Here is a 26,302-nt window from a genome sequence, read left to right as displayed (position 1 = left end):
TCACCCGGCTGACAAATCCAAAAACAATCATCTCATTCGTGAGCAAACGGGACAAGTCAGTGGTGCCTCCAAATACAGTTGTAATGGGAAAGGCAGCCACGCAAACAGGAAAAAATCCCTGTGGCTTTGCCCGTTGCTGGGCGCAGGGCTGTCTTGCTGCCAATACCATGGGGCTCCAAGCAAAGGTAGGCACAGGGCACAGCAGCGGGTGGCTGAGCCCAGCCAGCAGCTCTGCCAGGACCAGCATGGGGATTGCATTAACACTGGCAGAAGGAGGAACACAGCACGACCATCAGGTACAGCAAAATGGTGCAAGGAGAGGGAAAGAAAAGTGTCTGTAGTTTGCAAAGGGAGCTGATTTGGGCAGGAGGGCAGCAGGAGGACAGCAGGAGGAGGCTGGACAGGCAGGCTCTTTTCAGGATGGAGCTGCACTCGCAGCGCCTCCTTGCATGCTCCAGCACTGTTGGCTTTGTCATGGAGCCCTATTGTTGCAAATCCCAATTATGCTTTTTTTCCGACCTAATTTTCTCAGGAACTGACCCAGTTCTAGCACTCAGGAACTGGCATTCACCCTACTGGCAAATGTTTCTCATCTGTTTCAAATGATCTGTCCAGTGTGACCTTTTCTGCTTAAGTAGCTTACACAATGAAAATACATGAATGTTAAATCCTAATCTTGCATAACTCTGCAAACAGGGCCATACATTTACCAGCAGCAAGGGACTTTTTTTTCCCTGACCTTTGCAGAAAGTAAGAAGGAAACAGCCAGCACTGTGCAATTGCAGTGAAGGGAGAACTCACACTCCCAAAATTCATAGGGCACTCAAGGTAACAGGGTTTGTACTACCCATTTCTGCTGCTTTTTGCTTCACAAAGATGAAAAACAAGGGGCTGTTCACCTGTTCAGTGGTCTCCAACGATGGGCAAAGCTCCCACAGCCTTCTGGGGCAGTTTCCCAACGAAATGCCACCACAGATCAGGACAGTGTTTGGTCATGGCCTTCCTGGTTCCCCACTTCAGAGCTCCCCTTGGCACCCAGCAGGACTAACTGGTCTTCACAGTTCAGTGCTCTTCCTCGCTGTCATCTCTGTTTCCAAAGTTGCGGTCTCACCCAGCACACAGCAGTTGCTGTCTGTTCTGGGAGGTAGTTGCTATAACCAGACTTATGGGATCACTTTTTATCTTTAGCATAGAAAAAGGTAAGAAGGTTCTGAAATTTTGCTTGCAACTGCCTTGAAATTTCCAAAAGTTCAAGAGTGCGAAGGATGGTCATGCTCTTTCCATTGGCACCTACCTTCACAGCATCTTACTGGAGCCAGAGCCAAATATGATGTGATGGGAATGGCTTCACACCTGAAAACTGACTGTGCCTCCCCCCAGTCTGCATGGCCAACGCAGCAGGCTGGCAACGCTGCCCTGCCTGAGTACATGTCTACCTGTGTGCGCACAGTGAAACGGAGAGGATAACTGGCAGGTGGAAGGGGGCCTGATCCTGCCTTTGCTGCTCCAAAACATTCCCATTGACTCCAACTGGGAAGCAATAACACATTCATTTGGGCATCAATTCAAACAGCGATACCGTTAAGTCTTGTATGGGTGCTTGGAGGATGGTTTTCTTCCTAATGAGAAGTGCTCCTTTGGTTCCTGATGCTGTTTCTCATGCTCTTAATATGTCTCAACTGTTTCTCAATATGCCTAAATTTGGCGATGGGAAGATCCAGCCTCGGCTACAGCCTGTTGCTTGTCGGGGCATGTGCACCACAGCTCCATTCTTTCTGAAACATCCTTTATTGTCCCTCCTGGAGGGGAGCTGTTGCAACCAGCTTCCCTCAGATCATGCAAGGCAACATGGAGATAGCCCACCCGTGCATTTCTGGTCATGACCCTGGCTGATCCTTTAGCAACAGGAATCATGAGGTGTTTTTTCAGCAAGGTGTATTTGGTACCAGAGCTCTCACCTGGGGCAAAACAGGTGTGGTTGAAGGGAAGGAGGAATGAATGAGAGCAGTCCTGCGGAGAAGGACTTGGGGGTACTGGTAGATGAAAAGCTGGACATGAGCCGGCAATGTGCACTTGCAGCCCAGAAAGCCAACCCCATCCTGGGCTGCATCAAAAGAAGCGTGGCCAGCAGGCTGAGGGAGGGGATTCTGCCCCTCTACTCTGCTCTGGTGAGACCTCACCTGGAGTACTGCGTCCAGCTCTGGAGCTGTCCGCACAAGAAGGACATGGACCTGTTGGAGCACGTCCAGAGGAGGGCCACAAAAATGATCCGGGAGCCGCTCTCCTACGAGGGCAGCCTGAGAGAGTTGGGGTTGTTCAGCCTGGAGAAGAGAAGGCTGCGGGGAGACCTCATTGCGGCCTTTCAGTACTTAAAGGGGGCCTGTAGGAAAGATGGGGACAATCTTTTTAGCAAGGCCTGTTGTGACAGGACAAGAAATAATGGTTTTAAACTAAAGAAGAATAGATTTAGACTAGATATAAGGAAGAAATTTTTACAATGAGGGTGGTGAAGCACTGGAACAGGTTGCCCAGAGAGGTGGTAGAGGCCCCATCCCTGGCAACATTCAAGGTCAGGTTGGACGGGGCTCTGAGCATCCTGATCTAGTTAAAGATGTCCCTGCTCACTGCAGGGGGGTTGGGCTAGATGATCCCTAAAGGTCCCTTCCAACCCAAAGCATTCTATGATTCTATGAATTAAATGGTGACAAGCAAGGCTATACAAGGGACATGTTGACCAGCTGTGCTGATGTGCCTAGCCCACAGGAGAGGAGCGAGGGGATGGATAATTTTATATATTTCCTGCAGAGCCCTGAGAGGCAGGAGCCGCTGGATTGGCTCCGGAGCCAGCAGAGCCAGAAAGCTCGGGGGAAGGTGCTGCGGTGGGTCAAACGGGCTGGCCCCTGGGCCACTGGCCAGAGCTGCATGGGCTGAGGTGCTGCGTGGGGCCGCGGCTCCCAGGTGCCGGGGCCAGCTGCGTGCTGATGCCGCCACAGGGGGCTCAGGCAGCCTCCAGCAGACAGCCTGCACTGATTATGCCATTTGAGTTTCATTCTAATGAATCATTTCAAAAATACCTTTGACCTACTTCAGCACATTTATAGCAACACATAACACCAACACCTCCTAAATAACGGCAATATCCTCTCTGGTGCTAGCATAGTAAAGCCTCTGATCATGTGGCAAATGCCATAACATTGCAATGTGGCATCTGACCCCTGAAGAGAACAGACGTGCCTCTTTAAAAACCTCCAAATTTCTACGAAATGCAAAGTTTTGAGCAGAGCAGCCATGAGGCTGCTGAGGAGCTCGGCACTCCAGAGGCAGACGAGGTTCCATGCACTTAGAGGTCCAGGTAAGAGCACTTTGCTGGTTTTAAATCTTTCTGTGTAAGCCTTTGCTTATTTTTACTTACCTTGTAAAACTATGTGAATATGTTAAAATTAACTGTACTGGAAAAGGAAAAAGCTTCCTCCACTAACATTCATGTGCAGTCCTTGGATGCTGTTACTCACCAGCTGTGAGTTATAGCTGCTGCTTTTCCCAGCTCTGTAAGCTGTCTCTCCTTATCATTGCATCCTTGTGCTGAATTATGAGACCTTTCTGAGGCAGAGACTTATGCATACAGCCAGGTTTGTACTGACATAAGTTTTATGTCGTGTTCAATGTGTTAAAAAGTAATTCTGGTCGTTTCTTCTGACTGGAACTTCTCCATACGTTCTCATTTCACAGGGAAACAGAAAAACTACTGGCATTGCTTATACTTATGTGATGGACTCGGGGAGATTTGATGGTAATTTAAATTGAAAATTAGCTGCTAAAATTGTCATGTATTTTTAATTGCTGCCATGTGTTGCATTAGTTAGAAGATGCAGTTAGAATTTCTGGTTAATTTTAACTCTCCAGCACAACCTGTCTCCTCCGGCTCCCCTGAGCCACTTCTTCAAATGATGGGGTTTTTGTTGGCCCCAACCCTCTGATTTCCCAAGGTCCCTCTGACTTGAAGCTCTGCCACTCAGCAGACCCCTGATTTTGTACTGTTGCACTGTAGTCATGGGTGCTGAGGAGTAAGCAGCCATGCCAGAGTCCACCTTTTTATAGGTGTCCACCAAGGACACCTTCGGAGTCTGCCTTTTATAGCCAAGCTGCATGGACAATGTAAAGCAAGTTTGCAACCTGAAAGGAGCTCAGCAATGCATTGCATGTTCAAGTCGATGTCACCGTGTTCTTACACAAGTGGAGCTCAAGCAGTGGTCTCAAGCTTTCAGAAAGATTGACACCTATATCTCTATATATAGATCTGATCTATATGGTATCTCTCTCCCTCTCTCCCTCTTCCCCCCCGCACCTCCTCCCGCCATCTCTATCTAATCTATACCTATACTTGTATCTATATGTAAAAATTAAAGAAAAAAAAAAATCTTTTTACCTGTAATCCATGTGCTTTCTGGGATAGGGAAGCAAGCTGGGCTGGTGTGTCCATAGGCAGTGATTCCCACCCACCTTCAGCATGAAATCTGAAGGAAGCAGAAGCCCCCCTGGAAACTCTGCTGCTCTGTCCCTCTCAGTCCCCATCTTCCCTCCAGCAGACCTGCTCAGGAAGTTTGTCCCCTTCAAAAATTATCATGAGAACTAAGAAGACTTCTCACAAGCTTTCCTAGCATTTCTTCTCTGTTGGAGGGTGAATTAGAAAGGAAATTCTCTCTCTGCCAAACTGTAATACAGGAAAACCAAAAGCACTGGTGACAGTTGCATAAGATGTGTCTGTTTATTGGATAAGGCAAGGCTCAGGCATTCTGGTTTGTTGTTTTGTTTTTTTTTTTAATGAAAATGTCATTGTTCCGAGGCACTTCCTACAGCAGGCAGGTCAGTTGCTTGCTGTGTCACTCTTTCCACAGAAGATGCGTGGTAGATGGCTTAGTGACTGAAGTACAGGCTGACGTGCCTTCAGAGAATGTGCTTAGCTAACCAGAAACTATTTCAAATGAAGCCAAAGTCATCCATGTGTTGCCATCCCCAAAAGTTACAAATAAAAGTCCTCTGGGAAATGATTAATCAGGCTTGGTAAACGAGTAAAAAGGCGCTTGTTGTCAGTGCTCGCCCTGCAGAGGGAATGCCAGGGCCCCACTGATGCTCTGAAGCCTTTCAGCTCCACTTTATTTCTCCAGCCTCCTTGCATGTGTGCCGTGGGACCGCTTTTCTGACGCCACACACCTTCCAGCGGGAACCCCTGACGCCCTACCTCTGAATGGCTCTCCGGCAGCTTTACATGCTCTCCGTGGCACTGGTGTGGGGCTACGTGGCGTCCTCTTCCTACCACACCACAGGTAAAGCCTGGCATGCCTTTTGTGTCACTGCCTAATGCGTGCTTCGCGTGAACTCAGGCCTTTTATGAAGTTAGTCCTTCAACCAAAGCTTTTCGTGTGTGTGTGTGTGTTACAGCAAGTGGCTGATTTGTAAACCTGTAATCAACTGTGTAAATATACTGTGTGTTTAGTGGATATTTTTCTGAATAACTTCTAAAGGAGCAGAAACCGCCTTTGGTGAACAGCGACTATATTGTTTGATATAGAGTTATCAAATAGAAATACCACTTTGATACGTAAATGCTCCTGAGCATGGTCGCAGCTGGCCAGACTGTGCTAGGTGTATGAAACACAAGGCTTATTCATAATTGGAGAATAATACTTCTAAAAAAATATTGCTCTGCAAGCTATCATCCATGGCAATGGCACTTGAAGCAGATTTTGCTTCAAGCCCTCGAGCACCTCTTTCCTGCACCGCACCTGCCAGACCCAGCCCTTCTGGCCTCTGGTAGCTGGGACTTTGTACCCAAAAGCTTTCCTTCTTCAGAGCAACAGCGAGCAGGTCTGGCCCTCCCTGCTGCAGCTGGTACACAGTGGAGAGGTGAAAACTTAGCCAAGAGGGCACTGAGAGGCTCCCTGTCCTGCCAGCCAGCAAACACGCCACTGCCACACCAAGAAAAGCAGCACTGCCTTTAAAATGGGCTTGTCAAAACATGATAGTCACCTGCACCTCTCTGGCCAGCACAGAGAAGTGCAGACGTAGAAGATATGGGGGCCACCTCGCAGACTGCCATTTTTCCACTGGAAAAACAGGCAGAAAATTGCAAAACCTCCTGCTGCTTGCCCCACCTAAGGCACTGCGTGGTATGGGGCAAGGCAGTGGGAGGCAGCTGGGGCTAAGCAGGTGGTTTGTCATCAAAGCTGTGATGTTCAACTGAGCATGTGCAGGAGTGGGTGGCTGTGAGGGCTGCGGCCGTCTAGCCAGCACATCGCTACCTGACTCACTGCCATACAAATCAGGTAGAGAAGTTCTTGGGGTTTTTTTTCAAGAAACATTCAGGAGCAGCTTTCCTTCAAGACTGGATAATGAAATAGAGTATTTCTAGTCTTGTGCTCTGCATGAATGATGTGAGTGAGACTGCTTTATCATGTAATATTGTGAAAATGAGAAACTGCAAGAGGCAGTGCTGACATTTAAAAAACAATCAAATCCCAGAACAGAAGCCACATCCCAAAAAGAAGCTTTTCCATTTCCTCTGAAATCCAGTCAAAATTTATTTTGCAAGAATTGCTGTTTACAGTTGCAATTGTTTTGAAAAAATATTACTGTTTTGTTCAAGCTCAGGATGGAAACAAATTTCAGAGTGCTATTGTTTCCAGTCAGAAATTCCGATTTTGCCCAATCTAATCGTCTCTTGACAGCTTATCACCTGGCTCATGACTAAGGCTAGTAGCTTTTTGTTTCCTTGTTTGCATAGCTGTGAAGCTCAGCATTTATCCACTCAGGAGGATTTTCCCAAGCACAGGAGAGTCTGGCTGGCAGCCCTGCCAGCAGATCTCCTTGGCCAGCCTGTTACGGAAATTACACATGTCAGCCACTGTAACAGGGTTCGACTCTAGGACAATGGTGGCAGTGTTGAACTGACACTGCCAGGAGATGGGCTCCAAATCACCGTGAAAAAAGTGTATCATGCAGTGAACACATAGAAACCCAAATGGACAACCTCACCTCTAGACAGTGGAGAAAAATTACCTGAGATGTTAGAAAAATTTACTTCATTCGAATAAAATGAATAAAACTGAATAGCCAAACAGTTTTTGTCATGTGAATGACGGCTCCATACAGATCTGGGCTTTTAGGAAGTATGCCGTAGTATGGAAGTCATCCATAATATATATGCTGATTTACTGACATATGGCAGCATCTTACAATAGCTTAATAAAAGCCAGATTTACTGTAAAAGCACATTTTTGTATAGCTGATATATGTGCAAAATAAGAATGATTTTAACTCTCTGCTTTTCTGCTTCTGTATGGTTTTTGTCTTGGTTTTTCATTAACCTTTAATATACCTGAAAGGAATATTTAAAGCAATATGGGTGATTTGTGTCTGTTAACGGTTAAGCAATATAGATATCCCTGACAGCATGCCGAGATCTGTCATCCTGTGCTGGTGTACGTGCTGCAAACAGTGTTTGCAAGGATACTTGTCCTGACAGTGGATAAATATAATGAGTTAAAAGTAAGCAAATACAGGACTTGAAATGTCATCCCAGTTTTGCTTAAAACATCTTGAAAAAGAGTGTCAAACGTGGCATTCTTTGTGCCTTTTCAATGGTCCTTGAGAGTTTTCTCTGGGCATCAGCAAAAACTGTTTTTCTGGGAGGTGGGCAGGAGCAGAGCTTGTGCATGTTTGTTGAAAACAGGCTATTAAATAGCCAGGGCTGGACCTGGACCAGCAGTGCTTCCCTCCACATCCAGCAGCTGCATTTGTCATCTCATCAGATTTCATTACTTGTTGTTGTTGCTGTTGTTGTTTTCTTTACATCAACACTCTGGTTTACCCCCTGCTTTGTTTTCAATTTAGTTGCTCCCCCACAAGACCTTCAGATCACTGATCCTGGACTCTTAGGTTCTCTCAATATAGAGTGGAAACCTCCACCCAATGTACAAAGCTTCAACGAATGTACAGTAAAATACAAGTTTGAATACCGCAACACTGGTGACAGAGACTGGAAGGTAAGACAAAGCACAGTTTAATCCTCTTAAATCCGGGCTATTGTTCTGCCTTTAGTTCCTGCATAAGTTTATGTTGCTTTTCAAGGAGGAGTACCAAAGCAGTTCCAGCTTTCCATGAAAAAGCCAGACTGTTCCAGTGGTTTGAATCTTTTGCCAGATGGGAATGTGTTTTGAAATGTAGTTGCAGCAGCAGTCAGAGAAGGGGCTATTTCTGTCAGAGGGTGTGGTGCTTGCTGCCAAAATTAATCCAATAATATCTAGTAGCATTCCTCATTGTAAAAGGCATTACACGTTTTAGATACGGGGCTTGAACTGAAACTCAAGTGTCAACAGATCTTTAGGGATGCAAAGTGGTGAATAAATAAAAGATTAAATTTCATTAATTATCCTAATGCTCTAGCATTCCCTTTATCCAGAAGGGTGTTTCTAATTACCATTTACTTTTGTCTTTTAGATATGGTTGACTCTAACTCAGCTCTATGATGAAATTGTCAGTCTTCTCTCGTTGATGTGTAGCAGGGCAATAGCAGACAGGCACAGTACAGGAAAGGTTGTAGGAATATATTTTGGGAGTGCTTAAAAAATGAAAGCTGCTGCAGGGTTAGGAAGGTAAATGAAGTGTGGAGAGGAGAAACCCAGCAGTAGGCTGTTTGGTTGGCACAAGGTACTGAGGAACACATGAAAAATATGCTAAGGATGTCCCCCAACAACCCAAAACATAGATTGGTGTCCTGAAAGAAAGGGAGATTTTTTTTTCCACAATCCTAAAGCAGGAGTGCTAAGAGAGCTTGCCAGCTCAAGAGACCAGGGAGAGAGAGAAGGAGCAGTCACATTGGGTTAGCAGTGCTGTGGACCCCAGCCTCTTGCTGGGAACGGTTTCTGCGTGTCCTGCATGAGCTGGTCATTCACGTCATCTGCCCGAGGCAGTAAAGCCAAGGCTGCCAGGATGCACTCAGCCACCACACAAACGGGTTTTGGCCCAGCCATCCCATGGGAGCCTGCAGAGGTGGAAGAGCATGGTGCCTCCCACTCTTGTTTCAGCTTTCGATTGCAATTGTGAGGGCATGGAAAGGGGCTCTTCGACCTGACATCGGTCGTGATGCACGTCACACTCCCACCCATGAAGCAGGGTGCAGCTGTACAGATTCTTCTGTGATGATTTTTAACTGGCATTTAAAAAGCATAAAGAAAAAAAATAAATGCAGTTTTAAAAACCATGTCAGAATTCCCTAAATCACAAGTAATAAAAGTGTCTTACACAAGGCAGATCTAAAAAGTAGAAAAAAATCACCCTTGCCAAAACCTTGACTGCAGATAAGGTCACAAAGAAGAATCAGTCTGCAAAAAAATCCATGGGACAGCAGTGGAAGCAAGAGTCATCGATGTCTGTTAGAAACACATGGCTGAACATGGCTCTTACACTCTGGGACTGCTGACAAAAAGTCTGACTGTGGGCTGTGCCAATGCAGTTCCCACTGCAGCACACATATACATTTTACAGCATGTTACTTCTGTCCTGCTTGGGCTAACGTGACACCTTCTTTCTCTTGCCATTTGTTGTAACTCTTGCCAACATATTTTTCCCTTGCATAAAGTAAGGTGGAGTAAGTCTGAGGGAAAAAAAGAAGAAAAATCTTCAGAGGGGGTGCTCAAAAAGTTCCGCAGAGGGCTAAGCCCAGCAACATGCGCTGGTGAGCCTGTGCTGCGCTGCCTGGCTGCTGCTCCATCCTTGCAGGGTGTGGCTGTGCTTCCCATGGGAACCATCAGTCACAAGACTCCTTGTTCCTTCTGTTTCTGATTATCTCACATGACGAACAAGTGCCTTTTATCTGGATTTACGGTGGTATCCTCAGTCCCTCCCCAGTGCTCCTGGCTGGTGGGAATCCCTTGATTCCATAGTGTGCTCTGTCTTGTCGTTGCTGGTGGCCTATGGGATGGAGGGACTCAAAGCCAGTGAGGCTGGACAGAGAAGGTGGTACAAGAGTGCTGGAGAAGCACGGGGCAGGAGAAGCAGGACAGAAATGTAAGGAAACATTAAAGCACACAAATGAGCCTACTCGCAGCTAGAGCAGGTAGCTCATTCTGCAGCCCACTTAGCAACAGAAGAGGTGCTTATAAAGTCTGTCTTTCAACCAGGTTATTTTTACTAGGAAGCTAAAATTCAGAGTTGGATTTGACCTCAGCAGGACTGCTGAAGTGAAGGTACAGACACTGCTCGAAGGACGGTGTACCGATGGTGTGGAGGTGCAAAGTGACTGGATTTATGCTACCTTTCAGGTCCCATTGCAAGGTTAGGAGCAGCCTTCGGTACCTGGTGTGGATTTGCGCTTTGCATGAGCCTGTTGCATGAACCACTGCTGGCCTGAGGGTTGCTGGATGGATAAGCCATTGCAGGGCTTGTTGAGGTATAAGACACCAGAGTATCTCTGCTTCCACTGGCTGTGGCTGTGGTTACTGGATACTTGGGTCTCATTTCCTTCTGCCCATATCCCGGCTCTACTGGGTTGCCCTGCATGAGCTCCACTGCTGAATGAAAAGGTCAGTTATGCATCTTTCTGCTCTAAGTACAGTGAACTGGCTTATATAGGAAACTGAGAACTTGGCAGCAAAACTATCTAATAATGGCAACTGGCCTTCTTTTCCTTTTTTGTCTTTCAACTGCAGCACACAATTGTTCAAAGACATAAAACGATATTTCTGCTGAGCCTGACTGCTACATTACTAAATAGCAGTTATTTTCTTCTCATTTGACAGGAAAACTGGAATCAGAGGTTCAGAATTTCCACTGCATCTATCATGACTGGGAATACCTCAAGTGCACTTGGCAACCAGGACTCCTTGCTCCTCGTGGCGTACATTATGGACTATATTATTGGTATGTATCAGCAAAACAGAAAAACATCCAGGCAGCAATCAAGTGAACCTCTCAGGGCACTAAAATGCCATGGCAAATACACTTTTATGGCTATTACACGATCCACCCAGAATGAGCAGAAATAATGCTCCAAGCAACATGTGCCTGCTGGCAAGGAAATACCAAATCCCTGCTGCCTTCCTTAAAATCAGGCTCATGCTGACCTTCTACAGGGAATGCCTTCTCCCTTCCTCCTTTCCCCTCTATTCACCCCTGTGGAGTGCTTTCTGCATGTTATCCATCATGAAGCCTTGTCTTTTCCCTTTGCTGAATGTAGCTGGATCATTCTGGCTGCACGTTTCCCTTGATCACAGTGCATATTTCTCTATAGGATAAGATTCAGCAGGAGGTTACTAAGCTCAGTGAACCCTATACAAAGTGAAGGGCTTCTTGGTAACTAACAGTTTTACTCTTCAAATCTATTTTCATAGCCTTAGCAAACATGCTGCCAAAAGGTAGTAATAATGCATGTTTCTCAGTTGTTTCTTTTATACTACTGCCTAATGATTATGTTCTGCAAGAAAAACAAAACTAGACATAGTGGTTTTGGACAAAGTAAATGCTGTATTTGTGCTTCAATTCCTATGATACTATGGTAAGGATGACTAGTTAGGAAATCATTGGGTTTCATGCCTTTGGACTATGTGTAGAAAATGATAGCTGCTTTTTTAAAAATAGTTTCTGTGTAGCTCTTGGAAATAGCCTTCGAAGCAGAAACACTGATTTAAAACCATTTTGCTAACTACAAAGGTCTGCTTAAAGGAAACCATGGAAATTCATGATACATTCTTAAAAAAAAAAAACACCAAAAAACCCCCAACAAACCTGCCCTTATTTAACTGCCTGTAACAAAACCAAGCATTTGGATCTGGGTCCCACTGTATAACAAGAGTGGGTTGGAACACAGCCATGGCATCCTTTGATCCCTGTGAGTTAATTTTTATAGCACTACCACATGAAGTTTTTCTCCGAAACATAATGTGCTGTGCAGGGCAACCTTCATTAGGTGTAGACTAGAGAGGCCAGATTCAGCCCTGCCTCAAGGGCACTAAGCCAGCAGAAGTCTTAACAGGTAATATGAAACACCACTTAGTATTTCCAGGATGGGGCCAGCAGCTAAGCTTTGGTGAGTGGCCCCCAAAGACAGGAGGCAGTTTGAGAGGAGGGGGTTGTGGTTGCACATTAGCTTATAACCAGCAAACCCCTTCCTTGCTCCCATCATTACATGCCCATGTAGATGCATGGAGCCTACCTGCAATCAGCTGTAGCAGCTCAACACCCATTACATTCACAGCACATGTCACCTGCCACAAAACGCTGCATTTTGGCTTGGGAGGGGACCTTTCTGCAACTCCAGAGTTGGTGGCTGATGGTGCCGTAAGTGCCCCATGGGAGGATGGGCGTTTCCATGAGTAGGGGACAGATCCTGTCCTGGCTCCACTCACACAGTGGCACCTCATGAGGCCTCTTGTGCCTGAGGAATGGGCTTGGGGAGAGGCTGACACAGCCTACAAACCAACCTAGGAAGCCATCTGTGCATGTTAATTTGTTTCTTTCTCCTCCCCACACTTTTCCCATCGCAGGAGTCCAGGTGACTGCTGCATAACACTGTGCTTTGGATCACTTGCAAAAGACAAAGGGTGGGTAGGACACAGGCAATAGTCGAGGCTTAGGTCCAATCTTAAAAAAAGGCCTTACACAAGTAGCAACTGGCATTGCTTTGGTTATTTTTTCTTTCTGTTTTCCTAAAACACCGCTAGGTACGAGGGGCTGGACCATGCAGCGCAGTGTGATGACTATATTCAGGATCACGGTATAAACATCGGCTGCATGTTGCAAAATCTGAGCCAGGCAGAATATAAGGATCTGAGCATTTGTGTCAATGGTTCGGCGGCAGCCACTCTACTACGGCCATTGTACATCACCCTTCGCCTTCACAACCTAGGTAACACTGGCAGGAAAGCGGCAGGGCTCTGGGGACCCACACAGCCACCACGCACCCAAAGCTCACGTCTTGCACGAGGGGACTCAAACAAATGTGTGCTCTTGTAGATGGGTGGCTGTAATGTGTCTGGGTGGATTTCCCCCTGGAGAAGGGGCTGTGACATGTGCCACACAGGACTTTAGTTTCCAGCAGTGTTTGCAGGCGAGCAACGCCACTCAGCACCCACCCTGGAGGGTCAGTGGGTGCCTCCAAGTGCTTAGCAGCTGGACAACTTGGGACATAAATGGTCTGCTGGGCAGATGGCAGAGCAGCTATGGGGTTTTTGGCTCTAGCAGCACTGCCACAGAGGTGGACTTATTTACTCCTGCTGGAATTGAAACCACTGCTCCACTCATGCAAGCACAGGAGAGATCTTTGGGCTTTGCTGTTCAAATCAAGCTAAGGGCTGGGGATAATTGAGTGCAAGGTGTGATGGGGTCTGCCAGAGCAAAGGCAGATTTCAAACACATCAGAGACAGGGAAAGGAAGCAAAGCACAGGATGATGTATAACCCGATGCATGTACTCGCTCTTTATTATGGGCACTTACCATGCTGATGCATTTACCCTCATGTAAGTGTTAGGGGGACAAATAGCTAGTACTCCAGTTAAGCCACTGGGCTAATAAGCAGGATTTCTGGATTCAATTAGTGCTGCCATGCGCTTCATATGTGGCTTTGGGCATCTGACATAAACCAGAGCCTCTCCTGGGAGGCAGAGGATGTCAGGCCAACACTGTTGTGGTATCTCACTGCAGGGGCTGAGGCTGCCCTTGCAGCACAGGGAGGGCTGGCTGGCAGCAATGCCAGGGAAATGTGCCAAGCACAATGCTCACACCCCCGCATTTCAAAACCCCTGCACCACAGCCTAGAGCAAGGACCTAGGCCAGCCCACGTGTCAAGTTAAAAGAAACAACCCACCCTCCAGCTTCAGTGACATCCTGCTCCTGCAGCATCATGGCTGCTAGCAATGGGAGCTAAGAAATCCCGTCAACAGGGAAAAGGGGTAGAGGCTGGCAGTGATTAACTGAAGCATTTCCCACCAGGAACTGTTTGATTGCACCTCTTGACCTTCTCTCTTTTTGTTTCCCCACCCTAGCAAAGCCCTCACCCCCAAAGCAGCTGGTGGTTTCCATGTCTGCATCTGAGGAGCTCCATGTGGCGTGGAGCCCCCCGGGTGGCGAAACACCGCCCCAGTGCCTGGAGTACGAGGTTCAGCTGGCAGAAGATCAGGGGGAGGCCAAGGCTGCCTGGGCGGTAGGGACAACACACACCATACCGCAAGGAGGGGAAGGGGTGGGGGAGCCCTGCCTGATGGCTGGCAGCAAGTAGGCACGCTGGAAAATTGGGGTTTGCACCAGGTTGCAGACAGCATGTTAGCTACCCTGTGCATGGACTGTGCAGAGACTTTATTAGCTGGTGCTGCTGGTGGAAAATACTGATGGGCTGCTCCATTGCACATGTTCCTACTTAACACCCTGACCTCCAGCTGCAGCATTTGCTTTAGCAGTAACAGATCCCAGCGAGAGTCTCTGAGTGATCGCTTTCTCTGGCCTCCTGCCTGTTATCTCAGAAAGCTGTCATCATGAAAATTTAAAGGTTGTTGTGGTTTGTTTTCCTGAATATGGTGGCGCAACTTGGTCCAATGAAACTATAATTCTAATCTCTCCAAAGAAGTGACCTGGGACACAGCACGTCTTTTATGCGTGGTGCTTTTTCCTTGTGCATTATCCAGGTGCAGTTTTGATAGCAAAAATGGCAAGAACTAATTAATCATAGGGGACATCTAAAGGACATTGTTTCTTTAATTGCCATATTCTACACGTGTCTTTTTAGCTAATTTAATGAAAGATTCCATAAATTAACAGGCATAAATGGCAACATATATGATGGTGCCCCCCAGAGTGTGTGTATTTTCAGTAGACTCATCTCCATAATCATCTTATTGGCATTAGCTGGTCCAAAACTATTATGAAATAATTTTAAACTGCCAAAACATAATCCAAGGGTTTGCAGAGCCTGGAGAGTATGTTCAGAAACATCAGGCCATGCCAGAGAGCTACTGGTGGTGGCACATAATTCCTTGACATTTGTTCTCTGTTTTGTTTCTCAGTCTGTGTCAACCCAAATGGAGACCACTTTAACAATTTCCAGAGCAAATCAAAGCCGTATTTCATGTGTTCGTGTCAGAGGGAGAACAAATATTTTCTGTGCTGACCAGGGCTTTTGGAGTGAATGGACACCGGAGTGTTTCTCTGGTATGGAACCCAAAGTAACCAGTGTTTCTTTTACATCCTTTATAAAGCCTGTTTGGGACCAAGCACTGATGGCTGCCATGGGCATCTGCTGGTGTCCAGCACTGGAGGTGGGATCCTGGTTTAGTTACACCTTCAACCTACTCCAGCACAGCCATACCTACAGCTTTTCATCTCCAGTGCACTTAGCAGGCAAGCCCCAAAATATTAATGCTTCTGCCCCAGCACCTTTCCCCGCTTGCACAGCAACAGCTGTGATGGAGCAGTGACTGCTTTGCAAGAGAGGGCACATGGTACTCAGAGGCTCTCTGGCGACTGCAGTGCGAAAGAGGGCACGTGGTACTCGGAGTCTCTCCGCAAGGCATCCTCCTGGCTGCCCTGCACCACAGATCAACTCCTTTGCACCCCGTAGGCTCTATAGGGCTGTCTCTGTGTGCAGTGGCTCTGCTGCAAGATGCTGAAGGCAGGGAACAGGCACATAGCAGTGGCTATAATATGCAGGATATATGCTACCCTGAAGGAGCATGTTACCCTATACAGTAAGTAAGTAAGTAAGTAAACAAACAAACAAACAAACTGGACACACTGAATTTGCATCTGAGCCCAAGCTTTGTGAGAGGTAATATGACCCGTTCTGGAAGCTAGCATTTTCTTACTTGCTGTCATTTATCTTTGCAGTGTACAGAAAAGAGGACAAGCAACTATTTATCCTCATTCCAGTCATTCTGAGTTTGTCAAGTAGCCTCATAATATGTGTGCTGATTGGCCAGTGCAAGAAAAGGTAAGCACCAAGGCAGCCTGTCCATGCAGTGTGCTTTTATGTGGGTATCTCAGACTAGTTATAAATGAAACAACATATTAAATACTAAGAGCCAAACATTAACAGATGCTCTAAGATTGGACACCAAACAACAGTTTACTTTCAGGAAACAACCTTATAAGTGTGGCTGTTTCTGATATGAAATGCCTCACAATAACCCATAAACTCACAGCAGAGACTCAAATCCTGCTCATATGAGCTCAGACTGCTTCTGTTAAATGCAGCAAAGTCACTTGCATGCACAGCAGCATAAATAATGCCATTATCTTCCCCAAACCACTCAGGCAGCAGAGATTTGTAGTAGTTGTGTTAAAGAACTGCCATTTTCATGGGCAAAGGCCTCATTCTCTTTGTGCTCCTGTCCCAGTTGTTTGCCTTCATATCAGTGACAGCACAAGATGCCCATATCCAAATTATTGGTACTGATGACATTTTCTTCAGGTCTGAAGGATCACTTAGAGAGAACTGTTCCCCTGGTACTGATAACTATTATCTTTTCCTCATGGCCATATAGTGTAAGCAAGTGGGTAGCTTTTCCAATAGGCCTTTTAAGGCATCACTGATGAGGGAGAACTGACTATAGAAATACCTTCGTGTTGTCCTCAGAGATGAACTAACACCTATTTGGTAGTTGAATGCATGGAGTCTGAGACACACACTCCTTCATCTTTGTTTTGTATCCGCCTTTCAAATGTTTTGGTTTGTGAAATTCAAATAAAGTGTAGATTCTAGCAAGAGAACTGTGGAAAGCAAATGCTTCCCGCATTGCCACTGGGATGCAGTGATGTGCAATGGGGATGCTGTAGTGTGTCCCCAGCTGTCTCTTGGTGCTGGGAATAACAGTCTGTGCCTATTTCAGATCCCCAGAAGGAAAGCCATTGCATGCATCAGTGGGATGCTAACTCTGCTTGCAACTGCTGTACCACTTGTGTTTGATGGATTGCTCTTAGAACATCATCCCAAGGACAGCCGAGAAGCCCTGAGCTTTCTATAGCCTGTGTGGGTCTTCCATACTTGCTGCCATTTGCAAGACTGGTTGTTGCAATTCAAGTCATCAATGGGCCCAGGAACACATTGGAGGAGTTTTAAACTGACTCTGGAGCAAGCTGTTTCTAGTAACAGGGCAAGGGAGAAAAAGGAGGCAGTGCCATAAATAAAGATAACACATTGCTATGGGGGTTTGTTTTTGACTTTTTGAGGACTCTAGAAATCTGTCAACAGGACACACTGAAGGGCAGCACTTCACACACAATGCTAGGTACAAACGCCTGCATCTAGCCACTGTACCCCACCTCGCTCTCACCACATCTTCCTAGTCCCCAAATACTCAGCCTGCCAAGAACATCTAAATGCTGAACATGAGCTACCTGAGCTATTTATTTCATTAACTGATATGCCTTATCTGTTGCAAAGCTGAAGCGGGGAGGCCTTGAGAGAAAGTTTTGTTGTAAAAAGGCATGATCACAGCTACTGCAAAGGACAGATGCTTCAGAGGAGAAGTGAGGGTTACTCTGGCAAAGGCAGCGTGGGAACTTCTTTAGGAAATGGGTGCTGGTACCAGACTTCAATGAAGTATCGAAGATGTCTCTCAACACTATGTATTCAGCTGATGAAATTGCTGACTGTTTTTTAAGGAACCATTCCCTATGATGATGATGAAAAAGATTAAAAATCAGCACTAGATGAGACACTGTCCTCCAAGCCCATTCTGGGTTTTTGGTCAAAGAACTAACTCGCTCAAACACAGAGGTTTAGTGTGCTTTCATTTCATCTGAACAACCCAGAAAACATATTTGCTTGCAGGAGCATTTATTCAAAATGGGAATTGCTAGTGAACAGTGGAAGTTCAGAGAGAAAATCAAGTTTGCGTCAATCAGCTATGTAAAGAGCCATGCTAATCCACTCAGGCACAAAACAGCACAGCAAGAGCTGTCTTACACATCCAACTGCAAAATTATTCAATCACTATCAGCTGCTTCCACTGCTGAATGGGCAACAACCCAATTTGGGGGAGCAACCAAAGGAGGAAAGCACCAGAAAAAGAATGGTCTATGCACAGACTGGAGCACAAATGAAATTTCCTGACTGTTGTTATTTTGATGAGACACAACCTCTGCCTCTACTGTCTCCTGGCTTCTGGCCAGCCAGCATGGGATGGCTTTACATTTAAAAATACCCGTGAGCATGCAAGGGGCATTGAAATACTGTATTTTACCTTGATGGGTGCAGCACATTAGAATTGGAGAAGGGACCTGGACTTGCAAGGCACTGACTGATCTAACAGAGAAGGTGAAAGGAACCATGAAAGAGGGAAGGAAGCAGAATAAAGCTGGCTTGGCCCAGAAGCAGCTCCCAGCCCCAACTCAGGGCAGCCTGGCCTGAAGACATCTCCAAAACATGCTCATCAGAGCAATTCAAGGGAATGCACAGTTCATACAACAGGCCAGATGCAGGAGGCTCAGGACAGCATTTACTCCTCTGTGCGATGGGAGAGAGCAGCTCTTTGATTGTTGCCCTCCCATCAGCTGCAGAGTCCCCTTCCTTCCATCTCTTGTCTCCAGTAGGATTTTTGCAGTGACAAAGGGCACAGCCGTACACCACAGCTGCCCCTGGCCGGCACAGTGCAAATATTTTGCTCTGACTTGCTCTGGAGGCTGGGCTGCATGCGCCTCCCTGCAGAGCAATGGGCCATTAGGGCAGGGCAATGTCTGGGAGGACCAAGCCTGGATCTCCTGCTCTGCAAGACCAGTATGAGCAGAGATGCTCAGCCAAGCTTGTTCTAGGGTTTTCGGGTACTTTCAGGAACTAGAGGACTTTGACAGATCCAGAACTGGGTAGCATTTGGGTTACAGGTTTTCAGAACTACCACCAGGGCAACAGTTACTGGACTAATAATGGTTAAAACCAGAAAAAGCACTAGAGAAAACTACTGGAAAGAGTCCCATTGAGATTTGCCATTACTGGAAATAACTCCTGGTTGGCCTCTGATGTTCTGCCAGCCTCTTAAACAGTTTAAATGTCTACTAAAAACATGAGTGCATTGTGAACCTCCCCCAGCGGAAAAGCGAGGCAGGCAGCTAGAGCCCACCTTGCTGCCCTGGGTACATCTGATATGATCTCACCCACTTCACCATGCTGGAGCGCCAGGCACAGGCATTTGGAGTGGGCCAAATGGTGTGGCAACCCTGACCTGCAGGATGGGTTTAAGCTGAGTTAAAGTTTCTAGTCTAATTCTGTCCGAAAAGAGGTAAGAAGGGAACGAGAACTGAAGAGAATGGGTGCAGGTAAGAGGTGGCAAAGGAACAGATGTTGTACCTCCGCAGCTAGAACTCACCCCAAAAAAGATCAGAGCTATTTCAGTAACGACAAAATATAAAAGTTAGGCTGAAGCCTGCCTAGAAACCTGCCTAGTAACAGAGTGATAAATTAAGTACATCTACTTATGGTATCTGTATGCTGCAGCTTTACAGGAGCATTTAGGTAAGGACAGCTGGGCTTGGCCCTGGTATGGGACTCCCTGCTCACCAAACTCACCCCTGCAGAGGGTCCTCGCTGCTGCAGCAGCAATACACCACTGCCCCCCCCCCCCCCCCCCCGCTTTCTCACAGCATCACATCTGCAGCATGTGCAAAATTTAATCCTAATAGGTGGCCACCTGCTAGTCCTTCCTAACATCCTGAACCTTGCTAGTATTTCAGCAGTATCCTTTTTTTCCTATGTTTATAGAATGACACTAATTACGTAATTCTTTCACACAGTATTTGCATTACAGTGGTTTAATTCATTTGCTGTAGTCCATAATTAATATTGCCAGTAAAGTGCTTTCAAAATCCCTCCTTTGGCATTTTCTGCTTTTATTGTCCCCAGCTCATGTCTGGATTCCCCAGTGTTTTTACCATCTTAGCCCCACATGTCTGGTGGGGCATGTCTTTGCCAAGCATACAAAGAGAACTCTTTTGCATACCCTTGAGTTTAGGGTCTTTTTTTTGTCTTTGACTGATGAAGTCTTAGAGCCATTTGTTGAAGAATAAAAAGCAACCTTTCCTACAGAGTTTTTTTCCCTAGAGAATGTCAATACTTGTCAAACATATGAAAGCACAATCCTGTGCATGCTGCAGGGAAATGCAAAATCAATTTGCGTCTGTCATATTCTAACTGCTTTTGGGAAGTAGCAAAACAGGGAATGCGAATGCCAAGGTCTCTGAACTCAGAAAATTGCCCTCCTTCTCTCGCTGAGGTCTATTCTCAAGCTGCCAACAAAAGAATAATTTGAAAACCAGTTTACCTTCTTATTCCTCATTATTCGTCCTCATCTTTTTTCATTTTTCTGACTGGCCTCTGAATACAAGATTTTGAAGTGTTTCAACCACTATAACCTGCCAATGGCTGAAAGACATAAAGCAAGGCTGGCATCTTTCAGGAGCTCTTTATTCCTCTTGCATTTGAGGAAATGAAAAGGTAGAAGTTGTATCTCAACGGCTGAGGCATCTCTGCTGGTTTTCCATCTCGTACAGGCGCTAGAAACTCCATGGCCACTGGGTGTCAGCATCCGTGCTCGGACGCAGAGGAGGAGGAAAGCAGGTGCAGCATCGGTTCTGCTAGAATTGAGTATTTAGTGCATGAAAATTAAATAGAGGGGATAATGGTGCTCTCACTGTAAGATAGATGAGTTTTGTTCTTTTTGTACTGCTAAGTGGAGAAGTGTCACACCTTTGTGCCATCATTCAGCACCAGGCTGGCTGCCGGGTAACATCACCCCTCGTGCCTCATGGCATTGTGACGATGGCCCAGCGCTGCTGCGGTGACCGGAGCTGCATCTCCCATGGCATGTGCCAGCCAAAACCCGAGCCTACCCCTGCTCCCAAAACCCCTCCCTCCCACACTCATGCCACTGAGCACCCACAGAAATACCCCATCAGCTCAAAGTGGAAGCTCAGCTGAGTGGGGACTGCACCCCGCTGTATGTCCCTACCTCACTCTGGCATCAGCTCCTGCATCCCTGAGCCACCATGGGTCTTAGCACCCATCCCAGAGCCTTCGCAGGTCTCAGCACCCATTCCCGAGCTCTAGGGAGTACCTAGATCTTGAAAGGATGTAATGTGGCACAGCCCTTCTGGCTTCAGCTTCTAGATGTTGAGGCTTTAGGAGTGCAGTAACTAATGATATAATCTAAAATCTAAAGAGCTTCATGGGCCACGGCAGGTTTGCAGCTCAGTGCCTTGTGTGGCAGGGTACATTTGAGAGCACTGTCAAAGCTCTTTATGTCGAAGCTGAATTTTCTCAGGAGGGTCTGTGGTTCTCATAGCTTCAAGGCAAACAAGTACAGCTGATGCATGTGCTTAACAAAACAATTTGAGGCAACATATTGTGGCTGAGCTGTCTGAACCGCTGAAACTGCTCTGCAAACCATCTGTGTCAAGTTCCTCTTCCCAGAGTACAGAGAGATAAAACAACCAGCTGAGAAATGATGGCCACCGCAAGGTTTGCACCAAAACCAAGTATTTGCCTCCCTGCCATCCTGGGCTGTTTGCTTCCTGTACCGAATCCCTGTCCAGACGTACCATGGGACTCCTCTGCTCAGGAAATAAAATGCCATTTCAGCAAGTGTTATGCCACCAGACACATTTCAAAGAAAAGAAAACTAATTCGAAAATCCTAAACATGGCCTTGACATTTCTTTTCTGATAGCTCTGCCCAGAAACAACCCCAGTGTTTAAGCAGGTGTCACTCCACAGAGAGCTGAGTGCAGGTGCATCCTTAAGCATGGGGGCTTGACAGGCATGGTGGCAGCCATGCTGCGGTCCCTGATGATGTGTGCGCTCATCTCCCAACAGCAGGAGAGCCCGCACAGCAGCTCCGCCTTCTCTGAGATACTGAATTAGGCTGCATTGCCCTGCCATTGCTGGAAGGTGCAAAAGGTCGCCCGAAGTTCCTGCAGCTGCGGTGGGGGGGATTTGAGCCATGGTCATCAGTGATCATCTGCAAACTATTTTTTTTCTTTCCTTGCCTGGGAAGCTGTGAATGGAGGTGGTGAAGGTGGTAAAAGCACACCTTTGGTGTGCTTGAATGTCCCACCTCACCAAAGCACCAGGGACTTGCAGGAGTCATTTTCATTTAGAAAAAAACCCCAAGTAATAAATATCAGGGTTTTTTTTTACAAACCAGGGAACACCTTCCTTTAATAGAATTCGCTTATCTAGGTATCTTTTAAGATTTAAAAACAAACAAAGGGTGGCAGAATGTTCTTCATTGGAATTCACACAGTGGTGGGGAAATCATGCATACCAAACAGAAACATGATGTTCTTGGGAGAGGAAGCTCTATATTTCAAGGCTAAAATCTGGAAACACATCAGGCCCTCACCACCCAGGCACAGAGTCAGGCTTCGAGCACTGAATTGCTATTTATCTGAGCACATTTGGAAAGAAAGGTTGCACTGGAATGTGTGCCAGATAAACCGAAGATGTCAAGTGCCCTGTGTGAATGTGTGCCACTCTAAGTGCCCAACTGTACCCAGCTCTGTCCTGCTTCGTATCTGCTGTCAATCCGCCTGTGTGCTGACTGCTGTAGCAGCCCACAGCAAGCCTTTTCTGCCAGTGTGTTTGTGCAAAACCTGGTCTTCACAAGGATTGCACCCTCCTGGCCGCCCTTGGACATGTCGACTTCCCCTCCGCAAGTGCCCCTTCCCTGCATGGCCATGACACATAAGTGCAACTTCAGTAACAGCAAACAGATGCAAACAGTGTGTTAAACCATCTGGTGCACACAGCTTTCTCCATGGAATGGCTACAGAAAATTTACACAGAAGAAACCAGAGACAACAGATGGAGGTGCCCATCCTGCCTCTAGGTACCCAAACATCCTTTGCACCCTCACAGGGTCTGACCGCAGAGCAGGGGCCACCCAGGGAGACTGGGAGAGGCGCGGTGCCACTGAGAGGTCCCATCTGATGCATAAAGCCCAGGAAAGGATTGTCCTTGCATTTTATCTGATGATGTTCCAGCTCTTAACTGTTGAACTGGAAATATGTCCCAACCTTTGGGACTCTCAAATTGGTCTTGACTGGTAGCTGCCCAGAAGCGTGCCCATACCGCCAATTTATTTAGAAATACTCACACAGAGAAAACAATAACCTTGCTGCCTGCCAGGTTCAGCTGAGTCCACTTTTAACAACAGAGAGCTTAAAAGGCCAACACCACAATTTATTTTACTGAAGCAAAAGCATGAAGTTCCTGGCTGCACAGCTGGAAATGCAGTGACAAAGAAAAGCATTAAAAAAGTCAGACAGTGCAAGCATAAAGCAGGCTCTCAGCCCTTAAAGCTGCTCACCAGCGTTTTCTCAACTACACTAGCTAATGGCAGCCCAACAGGACATTACTCAACACTGCGGCTCTCCAGAGCAGACTGAGCCTGGCTTCAGTAATACTAAGTGTCCACGAAAATGCTCTTGTGGGTAAATAAAACTTACTTGCGTGACTGCATGCAGTCAGGCTTGGGCTAGTTAAGCTAGTTGATTCTGGATGCTTCTGAGAACGAAATATTGCTTCATAGAATTTGGGGCTGGGAACACAGAGCCTTCACAATCCCTTAACTTCATGTTGTCCTACTTGCAGGAGACACACTGACTTGGCATGGCCTCGCCTGCCTTCCTCCAAAACTGTGGCATTTTTCATGCCTTTGCTAGGACTTGGAAGGACTGTAGCACAAAAATAGTGTTCTTGCTTCAAGATGTTTTTCCTCCCACACTTTGTGACATTTCACCAGGGAGGTCAGAGGTGCTGCCGTGCAGATGGCTGGCTTGGTGCCCAAGCTCTGCCAGCCAGGAGGCTGAGGACATAAGGGCTGAGCTGGCCCCTCTCGCTGTACCCCCATAGCATAAATCCCTGTGTGAACGCAAGAGCTGAGCCCTCAATAAGCTTTTCAGTTGCTGTTACTGCTGCCTCACCAGAAAGTGCAGTCCCAGACCTGCAATACTCCGCTTGTTAGAAACCTGCTTCTATTCCTAGTTTATTTCTGGCCCTTTTTGTATGCCAATGTTTTCCTCTAGCCTAAATAGCTCCTCTCCCTCCTTAGTTAGAACAAGCACTCCCTGATGTCCTGATGGAGAGCTTTCTTCACCCATCTTTGGCTGCTAGGAGGAACAAGCCAAGCTTTCTACGCTCTCTTCATTAAAAGGGCCCTACCTGGACTTGTGTCTCCCCACCATGCCTATCACTAGGGCTCCCGCCCAGTCCCAACTCACAGTCTTGTCTATTTTTTAAAGCAGAAGTGCCAACTAACTGCAGTGCAACAGGCAAACACATTAATTTACCCTCAAGGAGTAAAGATCTAGCTAAGGAAAAAACACCATTCATTCACCATGGTTTGCTGCATCACCTGCTTTGTTGCACGGAGTCAGTAATGCATCCCACCACTTTGCTAAATGCCATCATAGGACAGCCTGGTAGAGGATGCAGGCAGTTTTCTCTTCAGCAACACCTAGGAAAGGTGCAACATAGACCAAATGCTCATTTGAGTATTAGCCCACCTGTGTGCCAGCCTAGTGGCTGCGCTGCAAAAAGAAAGGGGAGTACTTAGCTGAGGGGGCTAAACATTGCCATGGCTTCACGGGTGAGTCACTGCAACCTGTGGATCCTCTCTGAAGACATTTTGGGACATGAATTATTGGTGCCTATAGGAGAAGAACCCCCAATACAGCTGAGATCTCTGCTGGGCATTTACACTTACCTGTTGCTTTGAGTAGTATCATGATCCTCGGGAAGTGTGGGCTCTGCGAGAGGGGCACTGAAGAATTCCTCCCCAAAAAGTCACAGAAGAGCTGTTCTAGCCTTCAGTCAGGGAAAAGGACCCTGATTAAAATCTTCAGTGGCTTTGACAGGCATCCATCACCAGTACCTGCCTGTTCTGCAGGAGGAGACACTAATACCAGCAGCACACACAAATGTAAAATGGCTCTAAATTTTAACAAATGCAACCAGGCAGTGGTCTAACAGGCACCAGCCTACAGATCATTTTTAGTATATCAGCAATTTAAATAACTCAAAATGCCACAATTAGATCCTATTAAAAACACACATTGGATAATTAGGTTGTATTTTAATTAAACATTAACTTACCCAGTTTGTTGAATTAATTACAATTCAAGCACAGGAAAGTTCAGAACAGTGGATTTAACATGCCCCTGTGTGATGCTGCATGATTCGTTTTTCAAGTCACCTAAGTGTTGGTAGCCCACTGGAGTGACAATGCAGTAGCCATTGTCCCAGGAAACTGCTGGGGAAATAGTATTTATATGTTAAGAGATCCTTTGGTTTTTTTGAGAAACAGAACATAAGGCAACATTCATGAGAGATGTAATACGTAACAAGGATTGCTTCACAGACTAAATTTTCCACAATAAAACCTTGTGACTTGTGTCACTGCTAGACACTTATCCACTTGCTAGGCCCTGCCCAAATCTTTGAAGTTGTGGCCCAGGGGGCCAGGCTTTTGCAACCTGTTCTGCAGTTGCACTGCTCAGCACTGAGTAGAGTAAATCCCACTGGGCAGTGTGCCAGGACACACTGTGCTGGGTCGTAAAACAAGCACCCTCCCAGAGGGAGTGTGCAGGAGGGCTTCCCGGAGCAGCGTGCAGCTTAGGGCACCCTGTACAGCCAGACTCCCTCCCCATGTACTGACATACCCTCTGGCCATCAGCAGAAGGCACGATTTAGGACAATTTTAAGCAAAATTTTTCAGTGCATAGCTTGTGCACTTGACTGTTAAAGATCTTCTGGTGTGGTTAATTAATTGGAAAGCATGCCTTGCTGCATTGATTGTCTGTCTCATATATATCTAAAATCACTCACCTGAAGACTCTGCACCTCCATGTTGTTATGGGATTGCAGCATCTGAGAGGGAATGACATATCACATAGATACTCTGTCAACTTCTGACAGCTTCGGAGCACAAATTTCAGTGTGGGTAAAAGCAAACAAGCAGAAGACCTGAGACTTAAAGAAAAATGAGGGAGAAGCAGAACAATCAATAACAATCTCATACTTAAAAATGAAAAAAAATCTCTGGGATCATATCACCTCCCAAATGCCACAGCCTCTGGGTAGCTGCTCTTATCTTCAGCGAGCACAGGTCCCCAAAGCTATCATGGCTGTCTCCATGGATGCTACACCCCAGCCTTGGCTGTGTGGGGCAAGATGTGACAGATGTAGATGAGCCAGCTCAGGTCTGGAAGCTAGGTTGCTCAGCCACAAAGCTTTCTGCCTGAGCAAACATGGCCAGCCTTGCTTCTG

General features: G+C 46.6%; 1 protein-coding gene across 1 annotated transcript; it reads left to right on the top strand.

The window, feature by feature from the left end:
• The first annotated feature begins 5,236 nt into the window (after positions 1 to 5,236).
• IL13RA2 (interleukin 13 receptor subunit alpha 2) lies at positions 5,237 to 16,915 on the top strand. The gene is made up of 9 exons (XM_075720387.1): positions 5,237 to 5,324; positions 7,891 to 8,042; positions 10,179 to 10,332; positions 10,797 to 10,917; positions 12,717 to 12,901; positions 14,038 to 14,195; positions 15,052 to 15,196; positions 15,872 to 15,974; positions 16,873 to 16,915. Exons 1-9 carry the CDS (start codon positions 5,246 to 5,248, stop codon positions 16,913 to 16,915), a joined length of 1,140 nt encoding a protein of 379 aa, XP_075576502.1. The 5' UTR covers positions 5,237 to 5,245.
• The last annotated feature ends 9,387 nt before the right edge of the window (positions 16,916 to 26,302 follow it).

Source organism: Pelecanus crispus, chromosome 13, assembly GCF_030463565.1.
Source record: "Pelecanus crispus isolate bPelCri1 chromosome 13, bPelCri1.pri, whole genome shotgun sequence".
Taxonomy (NCBI): Eukaryota; Metazoa; Chordata; class Aves; order Pelecaniformes; family Pelecanidae; genus Pelecanus; species Pelecanus crispus.
Note: the sequence above shows the minus strand (reverse complement) of the source record. Positions and strands in the feature narration are given on the sequence as shown.

Bases quoted from the DNA above. Each gene is read 5' to 3' on its own strand.
- IL13RA2 (XM_075720387.1), top strand. From the start codon at position 5,246: ATGGCTCTCCGGCAGCTTTACATGCTCTCCGTGGCACTGGTGTGGGGC. The intron at 10,918-12,716 runs GTATGTATCAGC...AAACACCGCTAG, and splicing joins CATTATGGACTATATTATTG to GTACGAGGGGCTGGACCATG. The intron at 15,975-16,872 runs GTAAGCACCAAG...TGCCTATTTCAG, and splicing joins ATTGGCCAGTGCAAGAAAAG to ATCCCCAGAAGGAAAGCCAT.